We start from the raw sequence: 14,069 nt of genomic DNA, 5'->3' as shown, positions 1-14,069 counted from the left end.
AAGGTGTTATCGACCGACCTTCCAAAAACCTTTTACAGAAAGACTGAGTACTTGCAGTACATTCCGGAGTAATTTTCCATTCGGTAAGCGCCGCCACAAAATAATATCAAAAACTTAGAAATTTTATTATTATTTTCGGACTTTCAATTCATTTGATATATTTATTCCAAAAAAAAATTGACCCGTATTCATAATATTGACTAGAGGAGTGCCAAATAGTAAAATGAATAAATCTTACCATATATTCGTACCTGTTACGTTGTCGGATGAGGGTGAAAAGTAACTACATTAGACTACTTTTATACATTTATTAAAACTAGTAACTACGTTAACACTTATTCTACTTGTTCTACATTTGCGACCCGAGAGTAGGCGACAGCTGTCATGAGTGACGACCGTCACTGGCAGGGCTGAGCACAGTGGTTAAATCGAGGGGCTCCAACATCTCCCCCTTTTATCTGCAGCGGTACGGGTCATACCTCACAGGCGTACGGCGGATCGACGAAGTGGACGACTTTCTGACGGTATACGTGGCACAGAAGGAGCTGGTTGGGTCGTTGGTGTTGGTGAGCTTTCGGAAAGCTGGAAATCCTGGAGCAAGGCGTGCAACGGCAGCTGATGATCCGATGAAGCTTCCGGATAGACCTCGACTTTAGAGTTCCCCCGAGCACGGAGTTGATTGGTGTGTGATCTGATGAGTCTGCTTCCATCTAGCAACACATTAAAGTTGACGTTGCCAACGCGTTCGATGACGGTTCCGGGAAGCCACACAAGTTTTCCATGCTTGAAAGTGCTTGCGTACACTTGATCGCCTTTTTCGAAATTTCGTTTCTTTGCCGCATGGTGCCTGTTGAACTGGTTTTCCATATGTTGGTTTTTCTGGAGGACAAAATCCGCAGGAGGTTTCAGCAAATCTAAAACAGTTCGATGTTTCCTCCCCATCAAAATTTCAGCCGGAGACAGTCCATCTGGAGCTGATTTGTTTGATGTTGATCGATAGGCGGACAAGAAGATTTGCAGTGAGCGGGAAATTGAGTTTTGCGTTTCTGGCATGATTTTTCTCAGACTCCGCTTAAGCGTATCAACGAAACGTTCCGCTTGTCCATTGGACTGCGGATGGTACGGAGCTGTACGGATGTGGACAATGCCCAGAGACTCGCAAAATTCCTTGAATTGGTTGCAGGAAAACTGCGTACCATTATCGCTGACGATGGTTTCTGGTAGTCCGTACCGAGCGAACGTTTCGAAAAGCAGCTCGATTGTCACGCTGCTGGTGATGGTTGATGTACGGATGATCTCTGGCCACTTACTGTAGGAGTCGACAATAACCAGAAAATAAAATCCTTCGAAAGGACCAGCGTAATCCACGTGAAGCCGTTGCCAGGGGTAACTTGCTTGAGGCCAAGAAGAGAGTAATGTTTTTGGCGGGGCTTTGGCTACTGATGCGCAAGCACGACATGCTGAAACAAAGTTTTCCACATCCTGGTCCACGCCTGGCCAGTAGACATGGCTTCTCATCACTGACATCATTCGCTCTTGGCCAGGATGTCCTTTATGAAGAGCCTTGAGTACCGGTTGTTGAAATTCTGTCGGCACAACGATTCGACCGGCTAACATGAGGCACCCACGCACGAGAGAAATACTTTCCTTACGAGCGTAGAACGGGCGGAGTTCGTTGCTCACTTGCTTGATAGATTTCGGCCATCCAGTTTGCACGTGCCCAATAACTTTTTTAAGCAGCTTGTCCTTATCAGTAGCAGCTTGAAGGTGTTTAAAAGTTACCGGCAGGGCAGTAAGTGCGGCATCAACGGTGACTGAGACGTCGTTCTCAAGCTGGACCGAAGCAATCACAAAATCATCGTCAGGTTTTGCTCGGGGATCGATGAGCCTCGAAAGGATGTCTGCATAACCAAAGTCCTGCGTAGCGACGTGTATGTTGTCGAAATCGTACGACAGCAGTACAAGGGCCCACCGTTGCAGGCGGTTAGTTGTGTGAATGGGAATGCCTTTTTTAGACCCGAATACTGCGACCAACGGTTTGTGATCGGTGTGTAGGCTGAATTTTCTTCCATATATGAACCGATGGAATTTGGTCACACCGAAAACGAGTGCCAGTGCCTCTTTTTCCACCTGGCCATAACGCTGTTCCGCTGGAGTTAGCGTCCGGGAGGCGTGACACACGACCTTCATCGCACCGTCTGGGTATCGATGCATAAGACACGCGCCGACCCCATGATTTGATGCATCTGCTGCGACAATCGTTTCGAGTTGCGCGTCATAATGAGTGAGCAGCAGATCCGAACGAAGCAGGTTTTTGAACTGCTCGAATGAACGTTGACAGCTTTCGTTCCAATCCCACTTGGAATCCTTCTGAAGAAGAGCGTCGAGTGGATATCGGAGGTCATGCATGTTGCGAACAAACTTGCCATAAAAATTTATTGCGCCTAGGTACGACCGCAGGGTACTGACGTCGTGTGGGGGCGGCATGTTACATATTGCTGCTGTTTTCTTTGGGTCGGGCCGAATCCCTTGATGGTTAACGATAAAACCGAGATAGTGGATTTCCGGCATGAAAAACGAGCACTTTTCTATGCGCAGTGTGAAGCCCCACTCCTGGATGCGCTCCAGAAGCTTCAGTAAACGGTCTCGATGTTCTTTGTCGTTCTTACCATGAACTAATACGTCGTCGAGGTACGTTTCGACTCCTTCCAGATCAGCTACCATGGCATCGACGATCTTTTGAAAAGTGCCAGGGGCAGACTTAACACCTGGGGGTAGGCGATTAAACTCGAACAGCCCGCGATGAGTGTTCATCGTGAGGTACTGCCTGGAATCTTTTTCAACCGGAACTTGCAAATAGGCATCCGACAAGTCGATGTGTGAGAAAATTTTGCTACCGGAAAGCTTTGCAAAAATTTCCTCGGGAAGCGGGAGAGGATGCTGGTTTGGCTGAATGGCACTGTTTAAGCCAGTAGAATAGTCGGCACACACTCTCACCTTTTGAGGCTGGCCGTCGACAGCTTTTTGAAGTAGAATACTTCTCTCAGGAAGTTCGGCTACATAGGGATGTGAAATGAAAATCTAAAACCGAAAAAAGTGAAAAATATGTCCAATTTCAAATGCTAATAAATCGGTTAGTATTCGATGAATTTCCTTCGTTCTTGCAGCAATAGATTGAAAAATCTTCTAAGATTCTTCCCAAAATAAGATAATTGTAATTTTATTATTCACACTATTGTACTATTGAAAATAGTCAAGCCTTGTCAAAACGAAAAATTCGACCTCTGATTGGTCGTTATATGCTTGCTTCCCAAGCACGGTCGACAGGATCATATACCTTGCAATTGAAAACATGCTATTTGGCCTATATAAGAGCCTGCTTCAGCCGGAGCCGCTCACAATAGTTCTAGACAGCAACTAGCACTAGCCCTGTGGTTGGTCACCACGTCTCAGGAGCAGCGCGGTTTTTCTCAGCGTGTGTTGCCAGACAGCCATTATTCCCCCCGTGTTGGGGCAGCATGATGATTGCCATCAGGAAATCCAATTTCGGAAATCAAAATGCCTTTTTTAAGGCAAATAAACAAGTCATTGAAAGTTAATAATAAACCCCCCACTGTAGGGGCAGCGCAAAGGCTGCGATCAGCATAACCGACATTGAATAATTAACTGCCCTGTTAGTACGCATTCACAAAAGCAGTTAGTTCGACTATGCAGAGCTAATATGTAGTCGATTCAATCAATCAGCATAAACAGAATTTCGTCGTCTCCCAGCTGCCAAGTTGCAACATGATGCAACACGCAACAGCGAGCAAACGAAATCGCTTGATGTTACAAACCGCAATAAGATACGGGATAAAACCGTTGCGTGTGTGAGAGCACCATCGGTGTTTATTCGCTGGATACACTATCTACTGTCTACTGAACGCAATAATCTGCTTACATGCGACACGGGGACGGGAACATTTTCTTCAACCAAGCTGCACAACACGACACAAAACATGTTATTTTGTTGCTTCAATGAGAGTGCTATCGGTCCGGCTCGACAAGAAATCATTTTTGTGCATCCGTGCTACGAAACTGAGGAAAAACTTTAGAAACTGAAAAAAGAGGTGGAGTTTATCAAATGATCGCTCTGAGCCGGAATGAAGTCACACATATTTTTCAAGTTATATCATTCCTCCACGTACGTAAAATAATTCATTCCTATTTTCATCCCTATATAAGAGCCTTTTTTAGTCGATGCCGCTCAAAATAGTTCTGAACAGCGACGACAGCAGTCCTCCCTTAGCAGCAGCGGGAGCGAGCAGTGGGTACCATCGATAGCGGATAGCGGCCACAACTGTGGCATGGCTATGCATAGCGTAGCTGTTGCAGCGGGTATATCAGCATCGATAGTAGCAGGGTCAGCTGATGCAACGACACTCCCTTCACTAAAATGCTGTTCAGTGTGGTAGCGGGAAGCATCAGCAGCAGGCTTGCATGAAGTGAATACATCAGCCAGCAACTTTCTCTAAGGCCTCTGCCATAGTAGACGCGAAAAGCGGCGCGAACCGATTCGCTTGGCCGTAGGTTAATGCACAGCTCTACTGATGGCTGTACATTAACCTACAGCTGAGCGAATCGGTTCGCGTCGCATTTCGCGTCTATTATGGCAGAGGCCTAATGGGAAAGTTGTATCATTTTGTTCAGAAGAATATTATTGTCGGTAATATTACAGAGATGCGATTGCGTAAATCCAATTTTGAATTAAACAATTGTTCTTTTGAGAACAAATAAAACACTTATTTGAAGAGTTAATAGCTTTTGTTACCAATAGCAGTATAGTGACAGCCTCAGCGGTAGATGCAGATGCAGCCGGTACTTCCCTGAGGCCGATGTAAAGGTAAATGGGAGCAGCACGGCGAAACAGTTCGGGTTATGCTTAGACGCGCGTCATTTTTCGTAGTTGATATTCCCCACATGAAACGACGCGCTTTCGTATGATAGCGGTGGTATTAGCGGTAGATGCATTTGCCAACACTTCCTCCAGTAAAGCCGTGTCTAGTTTTCAATGTGAAAACACCTTTCTCACTGTGTTGACCGTGCGCCTTAGTCCTCACTATCAAGGTAACACAGAGATGTAAGATAAACACTACATCCTATGATAAATTGAACAATTGTCCTTATAAGGACAACAAATGAATTAATGAAGATTTAATTTTGAATTAGAATACTTTTCTTAGGAAGTTCGGCTACATAGGGATGTGAAATGAAAATCTAAAACTGAAAAAAGTGAGAAAAATTTCAAATGCTCATAAATCGGTTAGTTTTCGATGGATTTCCTTCGTTTTTGCAGCAATAGATTAGAAAATCTTCTGAGATTTCTACCAAATGCATGAAATTGCAATTTTATCATTCGAACTATTGTACTATTGAAAACTCTTAAGCCTTGTCAAAACACAAAATTCGACCTCTGATTGGTTGTTATACCGCGCTTTCCCAAGCACGGTCGGCAGAGTTATGGACCTAGTAAATTGGGAATGCATCATTTGGCCTATATAAGAGCTTCATCAGATAATAAACAAACATTTTATCGGATAATAAATTGAACAACTGAAATTTGAAGAACACAAATGATTATTTAAAGAGTTAATATTTTCTCGTTTTGCGCTATTATCCAAAGTTAATTATCTTCATCTACATGCATACTCTGACTATTATTACGTGTTTGCGTCGCTTAGTGTTTGGCTACGGTCATGCAGAACGCAAATAACGGCGCGATGCGATTCGGCAAGACGAAATCTGTTGAAATGTATAGCTCTACTTCGCCTTAAAAAGAGCTGTACATTTCACCACGGTAAGGCGAATCGCATCGCGCCGGCATTCGCGTTCTGCATAACCGTAGCCTTTGTTCCGTTCCCGTTTAATGATGTCGTATTAAATGTGCATATTACAATTCGGCAGCACTTCAACGTCTCATTTGCACAAAATTTAAAATTATTCAATGAACTCCATTCAAAATATCAGACAAAAAGAAATTACAATACTGCCAACTGACACGCAAGCAGCCGGGTTATTTTCTTGTAAAAGTATTCTACTTCAACCTTGCGGTCGTGGCTTTGCATACAACCTTCTTGTGATTTTTTTCCGAACGGCAACGATGGGTGCCGCCCAATCAGAAAACTCTACCGGCGATATGATTTTCAACTCTTCCAATCGCTTTAGCTCGGTCTCGATTAGCTCTAGTGCGGCAAATGGAACAGGTCTTCTTCCCCGGAAAACAGGTTGAACATCAGGCTTTAGATAGAGCTTCGCTTCTGTTTTATTGCAGCAACCAAAAGTATCAGAGAACAGCTGTGGATATGATGCTTTAAGCCACGATACATCGTTAGTTAGCGTAATGTTGTTGCAGACCGTGCTCAGGGGAACATTCCACGGATTGAAAAGTTCGATGGAGTCGAGGCCTAAAAGATTTAGATTGGAAACGTTAGTGACAAACAGTTTACCTGAACGATGAACGCCTTTCAGCATAACGTCGCAATCGATCTCTGCGATGAGCGGCAGTGGTTGACCAGAAGCAGTGCGGGCTTGTTGTGACGGGGGCTTGGTTGGTGGACGTCCGATTCGTTCCCAGTTGGCTTTAGTAATGATGCTGATGTCTGAAGCGCAATCCAACTGAAGATCAACTTCATTGTTGTTGATAAACACGGTGACGTATTTTCTCTTATCACGAGCAGCTACTTGTCGAACGGAATAAATACCCTTTGTTTGTGGTGCTTGTTGTTTCCATCTCCGTTTCTTGCCTGGGTACGACGACACACACTGGCAATAGCCCTCTTTGTGCCCAATACTATTACATTCGCGGCACCGATGGTCGTGGAAAGGGCAATCGCGAACGTAGTGTAGCTGGCCGCATTTCCAACACGGCGTCCTCGGTTTGTTGTTGCTCTCACTATTGTTTTGGTGATTGTTGTTGTTGTGTGTCGGTGGAATTTTCGATGCAGGTTTGGAAACGATTGGCTTCTCCGTGTACTTCGTCGGATTGATAGCGTTGACCGACGCCTTCTCGCTGTGACATCCTACAATTGAAGCGTCTTTCCGAAGATTGATGATACGATGACACTCTGTAGTGAGATTGTCGAGCGTCATTGATTTATTACCCTCCAGCTTAGCAAGCAGAGCGGTTCGAATTTCAGCGTCCTGAGGTGCGTGTAGACCGCAAACGAAGATCAGACACTTGAACTCGTCCACATTGCACGTAGATACGCCGAAATCTTCACAGAGTCGGTTTACAAAACCGGCATATGTTTGAAAATCATCGGAGGTCTTCTTGTTAAGCGTGAGACAGCGGTATCGCTTACAAAAAAGAGATGCATGTGCATTGAAGAGCTGCTTCAACTTTGCCACAGTATCGTCGAACAAAAAATCTCGTGTTGTTTTTGGTAGAATGTGGTTCATGTACTCCGCATGAGTGGCGTCGCTAAGCTTGCGGAGCAGTAGACGTGTTTCAGCAGCATCATCCAGGTTAGCTGCATCGACTCGGAAAGTATCCTCATGACGACTATACCAGTTGTCGAATGTGAGGTTAGACACGGGATCGTAGTGGAATTCTGTCATGGAATTGGCAAGAGATTCCATACGAGCATCAGTCGACGATGGTCCTGCAGTAGCCGTTGATATTGTCCGAGACATGACTAGCTCATTTAAAATTTTCTGCTGATTACCCATTATTTCGACGAACATTTTCTTGAAATCCTCATCCATTGTGAGCACGATAGTATCGCTTACAAAAAAGAGATGCATGTGCACTGAAGAGCTGCTTCAACTTTGCCACAGTATCGTCGAACAAAAAATCTCGTGTTTTTTTTTGGTAGAATGTGGTTCATGTACTCCGCATGAGTGGCGTCGCTAAGCTTGCGGAGCAGTAGACGTGTTTTAGCAGCATCATCCAGGTTAGCTGCATCGACTCGGAAAGTATCCTCATGACGACTATACCAGTTGTCGAATGTGAGGTTAGACACGGGATCGTAGTGGAATTCTGTCATGGAATTGGCAAGAGATTTCATACGAGCATCAGTCGACGATGGTCCTGCAGTAGCCGTTGATATTGTCCGAGACATGACTAGCTCATTTAAAATTTTCTGCTGATTGCCCATCATTTCGACGAACATTTTCTTGAAATCCTCATCCATTGTGAGCACGATGGTGTGTTGTAGAGCGAACGGCAGAAAAATATCGCTTGATCACCTTTTTCGCGGGGTTATTTAATAATCCTCGTCGCCAGAATGTTACGTTGTCGGATGAGGGTGAAAAGTAACTACATTAGACTACTTTTATACATTTATTAAAACTAGTAACTTCGTTAACACTTATTCTACTTGTTCTACATTTGCGACCCGAGAGTAGAATGGCAGCGTGATCATTTCCGCCCCAGGCGACAGCTGTCATGAGTGACGACCGTCACTGGCAGGGCTGAGCACAGTGGTTAAATCGAGGGGCTCCAACAGTACCAAAATATAACCTATGTATATACCAAAATATTACCTAAAATTTGATGACAAATAGCTACATTCGTAATAAATAATGTGTCAAGCGATCGCCTCAACACTAAGAAAATAAACTAAAAATATTAATGATAAATTTAAAAATATAAACGAAAAAAAGACATTTATTTGTAATGCATTTGCTCCATTTACGGTGCAAACAGCAGCACTGTCTGTTCACTAGGACCTGCACACAAGCTATAATGCAAGCCTTCTATTGGGAAGCAAATGACGCTCCTTTTTTTGATTGTCACTTTCTATTAGCGAATTTCTTTATTCCACCAGCTGACCTCGTCTTGACCTGAAAGCGCACTAACTGCTATCAAAACCCTTCTTTATTTGCTCGATTTTGACCCAGTTTTGACCTGGCATGCTGCCCGATGCGCACTGTAAAATTTGTCAGCTTCAACCCAATACCGCACGTGCTTAGTTCGTAAACAATTATCTGGCATCTCGTTCTTACTTGCGTCGTAAATCGCGATGCCGTTTTTTTATTGCTCGGCAGATTTGCCCGGACGCAGTGAAATAAAATAATTCGATATATGTATGAACTACAATTTTAGAAGTGACAAAAAGATCACTTTTAAACTACCTCCCGCATGTGCACTATTCGCGACTACGAAGTTAAAGAGATTTTGAAGGCTGTTCGCACTTACGCGAACTGTCATATACGATTGTCAAAATGTGTGTGATGACAAAAGCAAAAATATTTCCTACCTTCTTTTTCTCATGCAGAAATCAAACAAATATCAGTACCTTCGTAGTACCGAATACTTATCTTTAGCAGCATCGTTTTAGTGTTCACTTCCACTACCACACGTGATTCCGCAGTCCCAATTACACCACTACAATTAGTTTTTTTACGAGCCGATGCAGGATTAACTCTGCACTTTTAAAAGCAGTGTTGCCCTTTTTCTGCAAGCCTATTGATGCTGATGACCATAAACTGTATGTTATAGTTTACTCGATCGAGGATTGCTGTCGTTTTTAGGCTTTGCTGAATATCTTTAAACACAACTCTATACAATTACTCTATTGAAAATGTTACGCTTCGCAGACTAGATCGTGTGACTGATCCTGGTGTTCTACTTGACTCAAAACTGGACTTCATTCTTCCCTACTGCTCGATAATATCTAAAGCAAGCCGACAACTGAGATTTATCTCCAAGATAGTTCGCAATTTCAACGACCTGCAATATCTGAAAGCATTATATTGCTCACTAGTGAGACCTATTCTAGAACATGCTTTTATCGTCTGGTCCCTATATAATCCAATTTGGAAACAATGGATAAAGAGTGTCCAAAAAAAATTTGTTAGAATAGCTTTGCGTAACCTATACCGTAGCGTGAATCAATAAACTTGCTGTCCTATCCACTAGAGATGGTCGGGTATGGGAAATTTGTTACCCGTACCCGACCCGTACCCGACTAATCGAAAATTTTCAAACCCGTACCCGACCCGAACCCGTAGTCTGGTTTGTTTAAAATACCCGTACCCGACCCGATCCCGAAAAATATCTATTCCAACTACCCGTACCCGAAAGAAAAAAATCCCGAAATTGCTTGAACCCGACCCGTACCCGACCCGTCCTGGATTTTTTTTTTCAAAATACCTGGGTACCTCGCACGTTATATGCACTAATTGTCATATGTGGTTTCTCGAGATGATGGCCGGAGTTAGACAAAAACCGAGTGTGAATGTGAACGAATGTTAATGAACCCAGATTTCCAGGCGGATGGTCTACTATAAGGAAGAGGTCCACTATGAAAAGTGCATGTCTGGTATAGTCAAAAAAACAACGAGTTTTATGTGAACATCGCAGCAACCTGAAATCTTAATATTATTATAAAGTCAAAGTTAATATTGTTTAATAATTCATTTGCATTTGCCAAAAACCTGTAATTTTTTAGTACAGATTCGGTGTCATCGATTCAATCTAAAAATCGGTATAAAACAGATATTTCTGTACATCCCAAGTCACAGTGCAAACCAAGACTATGCTATCGCTGTCATATCTCATATACATATTTGCTTCGTACCAAACATCTCAATGCACAGTGGGGAATCAGTGGCCATCCGCCTGAAATTTTTTTACGTCAGCTGTTTTATAATATTTTTCCTTCATTTCTATAACATTAAAGTGCTTAAATCAAAAATGTGGGTGCAATATCATGAGATCTGTTTTTTTATGACTTTTCGAAGTTTGGTATATATTACTTTGAAACAGCTTCAATGACAGCTTGGATTTTTTTGGTGTCAAAGAAATAGTTGATTCGTAGTTAGTTTGTATTACCTATTTTGTTTTAATTAAAAAAAAAATCGCAAAATTTGGTTGATTTGAGGGGTTGTGCAAAAGCTACGTAATTTGTTTCTGTGAGGAGAATGCCCTGTGGCGTTGCTTGTGGTTGAAGATAAAATTCTGTTTAATAAAAAAGTAAGGGGAAAGTGCCAAAATCATTAATAATTAGGTCACGTGCTTTATGGACGGCCCAAAAAAATGGAATGGAGATTGGTGTTCAGCACCCCAAAATTGAGTATATACCATATTTTTGTCGCATTTATCCACACTTTTTTTTACTTAACCAGCCTTTGTATTAAGTTGCCTTATTGTGCAATGCTCTGCGGTTTTCCTCACAGATACGAAAAAAGCCTGGCAAAAATTCTATTTAACTCAAAACGGTTGCAGGAAGAACTATTGACTTTCATTCCGAGTCGAACAACCAAGCGCATCGGTTGTGTTTATCGGTCGTCTCGATATATTCGCAAAAAGTAATCGAACAAAAGGCATCGCTTGCCCGGTCCCGGTCTAACGAGTGCTGTGCAGTGCAAAATAATTCCGCTTTGAAGGTCATCCGCTATTGTTTGCTTTGTTGCTGCGTAGCTGAACCGCCGCTGCTGAACCGATCGTTTCGGTGTTTAGCTGTGTTGACGACAACCAGAGCTACAAACAAAGAAGAAAGTGTAAATCCGCACAGCTGCCGGCTGCCGGCTGCTGCACCCAACCACCACACACCACATTGTCGAAGACAACTGAAGCATCGCTCGAAATCAAGAAAAGGTACGTGTTTCTTGTCGGTGTTAGGGCGCTAGCCTTAGCACAATGGAAGTCGATCCTCCGACACCGAACCCTACTGACCCTGTCCCTCCTGCTCCTTCCCCCGCTGTTCACTCTTCAGTTCCCCCTCGTGCCAGGCTCTACCTTGACGAAACAGCAGGTTCACGTTTCGTTGTATATTTCCGGCCAAAAGCAGGACCTAAGTCGAAATCCCTGAACATATTACAAATTTCGAAAGACCTGACGTCACGCTTCAAAGCCGTGACTGAAATAATCAAGGTCAGACCAAACAAGCTCCGTGTTGTGGTCAATGACCTGAAACAGGCGACGATATAGCTTGTTTCGAGCTCTTTACTCAGGAGTTTCGCGTATACATACCGGCCCGAGACGTGGAAATCGACGGCGTCGTGACCGATCCGAGTTTGTCCGTCGAGTGCCTCTTGAAGGATGCTGTAGGCTGTATTAAAAACAGCAGCCTTCCTGAGGTTAAGGTATTAGAGGTTAAACAACTGCGATCTGTGTCGCTCGTTGGCGACAAAAAAGTATACACTCCGTCAGACTCGTTTCGTGTCACGTTCGCCGGGTCTGCATTGCCGAGCCACGTTTTGATCCACCGGGTTCGTCTTCCTGTGCGCTTATTTGTACCCCGTTTAATGAACTGCACCAATTGCAAGCAGTTAGGTCACACAGCCGCCTACTGTTGCAATAAGGCACGGTGCGGTAAGTGTGGAGAGAACCATGCCGACGATTCCTGTAGTGCGAATGCTGAAAAATGTATCCACTGCAAGGGGAATCAGCATGAGCTCTCCACATGCGCGGTGTACATGCAGCGCAAGGATAAATTGAAACGGTCTATTAAAAAGCGTTCAAAGCGTTCTCACGCTGATATGCTCAAGAAGACCACGACCACTTCTACCATAACAGCGAACCCCTTTGATCTGTTGTCTTCAGATGAAACCGACTCTGACGAACCACTAGAGGGAACATCTTTTGCCAATCTTGGGGAGTCTAGAAAGAGGAAAAATTTTTCCTCCCCTAAGCTTCCCAGAAAAGGTCCTAAGATTTCCCAAAGTGGAAAGAACAGTACACCCAAAACTAAAGGTGCTACGGAAAAACCGAGGCAAACCCCTCCTGGGCTTGGCAATTTAAAGTCTCAGAAGGAGTTCCCAGCACTTCCAGGAACATCTAAAACCCCAGTTGCTCCTTTTGCACATCCAGTTGACAAAACAAATGCTGGATTGGTGAATTTTTCTAATATTGTGGACTGGATTTTCGAAAATTTCAATATACCTGATCCAATTAAAAACTTTCTTACAGCGCTCCTACCAACAGTTAGATCATTTTTGAAGCAGTTGACTGCCCAATGGCCCCTCCTTGCAGCGATCGTATCCTTCGATGGCTAATTCAACTGCTAATTTGAAGGATTCTATCTCTGTTTTACAGTGGAATTGCAGAAGTATTTTACCAAAAATCGATTCATTCAAAGTTTTGATAAATAAAAACAAATGCGATGCATTTTCCCTTTGCGAAACTTGGCTTACTTCGAATACTGATCTTAACTTCCATGATTTTAATATTATTCGCCTTGATCGAGACACCCCATATGGAGGAGTAGTTTTAGGGATTAAAAAGTGCTATTCTTTCTATCGTATTAACCTCCCCTCGATTCCGGGCATCGAAGTTGTCGCATGTCAAATGTCAATACAAGGTAAAGAGCATTGTATTGCCTCAATATATATTCATCCCAGAGCACAGGTTGGGCAACGGCTGCTCTTTGATTTAATAGAACTTCTTCCCTCGCCACGTTTGATTTTGGGAGACTTCAACTCTCATGGTGTGGCTTGGGGTTCCCCTTACAATGATAACCGCTCCTCTTTAATCTATAACCTTTGCGATGACTTCGACATGACTATTTTAAACAACGGTGAAATGACACGTATCCCGAAACCTCCAGCGCGCCCAAGCGCTTTGGATCTATCCTTATGTTCGACGTCGCTACGGTTGGATTGCACATGGAAGGTAATCCTCGATCCTCACGGTAGCGACCATTTGCCTATTCTTATATCAATTACTAACGGGTCAACTCGCATGCGACCAATTGACATTCCGTATGACCTCACACGGAATATCGATTGGAAGTTATACGAGGAAATGATTTCAAAAGCGGTCGAGTCGATTCAACATCATCCACCACTTGAAGAATACAACCTCCTCGCGGGCTTGGTTCTCGACGCCGCGATGCAAGCCTAAACGAAGAAATATCTCGGCATAACGATCAAAGAACGGCCTCCCACTCCGTGGTGGGACCAAGAGTGCTCCGATGTCTACACGCAAAGATCCGACGCGTTTATGGCCTTCCAGAAGGGAGGTATACCTGGCGACTATATACGGTATTCGGAGCTTAATACCGAGCTTAAAAGCTTGGCTAAAGCAAAGAAACGCGGATATTGGCGTCGGTTCGTGAACGAGACGTCGAGGGAGACATCGATGA

The 14,069-nt window shown here is 43.7% G+C and overlaps 1 protein-coding gene across 1 annotated transcript; it reads right to left on the bottom strand.

Annotated features, from left to right (window-relative positions):
* Positions 1–480: 480 nt before the first annotated feature.
* On the bottom strand, positions 481–7,743 carry LOC129728517 (uncharacterized protein K02A2.6-like). Its single transcript, XM_055686962.1, has 3 exons — positions 6,486–7,743; positions 6,110–6,443; positions 481–2,959 (listed from the first exon to the last, which is right to left on the bottom strand). Exons 1-3 carry the CDS (start codon positions 7,741–7,743, stop codon positions 481–483), a joined length of 4,071 nt encoding a protein of 1,356 aa, XP_055542937.1.
* Positions 7,744–14,069: the final 6,326 nt, after the last annotated feature.

The sequence above is a fragment of the Wyeomyia smithii genome, chromosome 3, assembly GCF_029784165.1.
Source record: "Wyeomyia smithii strain HCP4-BCI-WySm-NY-G18 chromosome 3, ASM2978416v1, whole genome shotgun sequence".
Classification (NCBI taxonomy): Eukaryota; Metazoa; Arthropoda; class Insecta; order Diptera; family Culicidae; genus Wyeomyia; species Wyeomyia smithii.
Note: the sequence above shows the minus strand (reverse complement) of the source record. Positions and strands in the feature narration are given on the sequence as shown.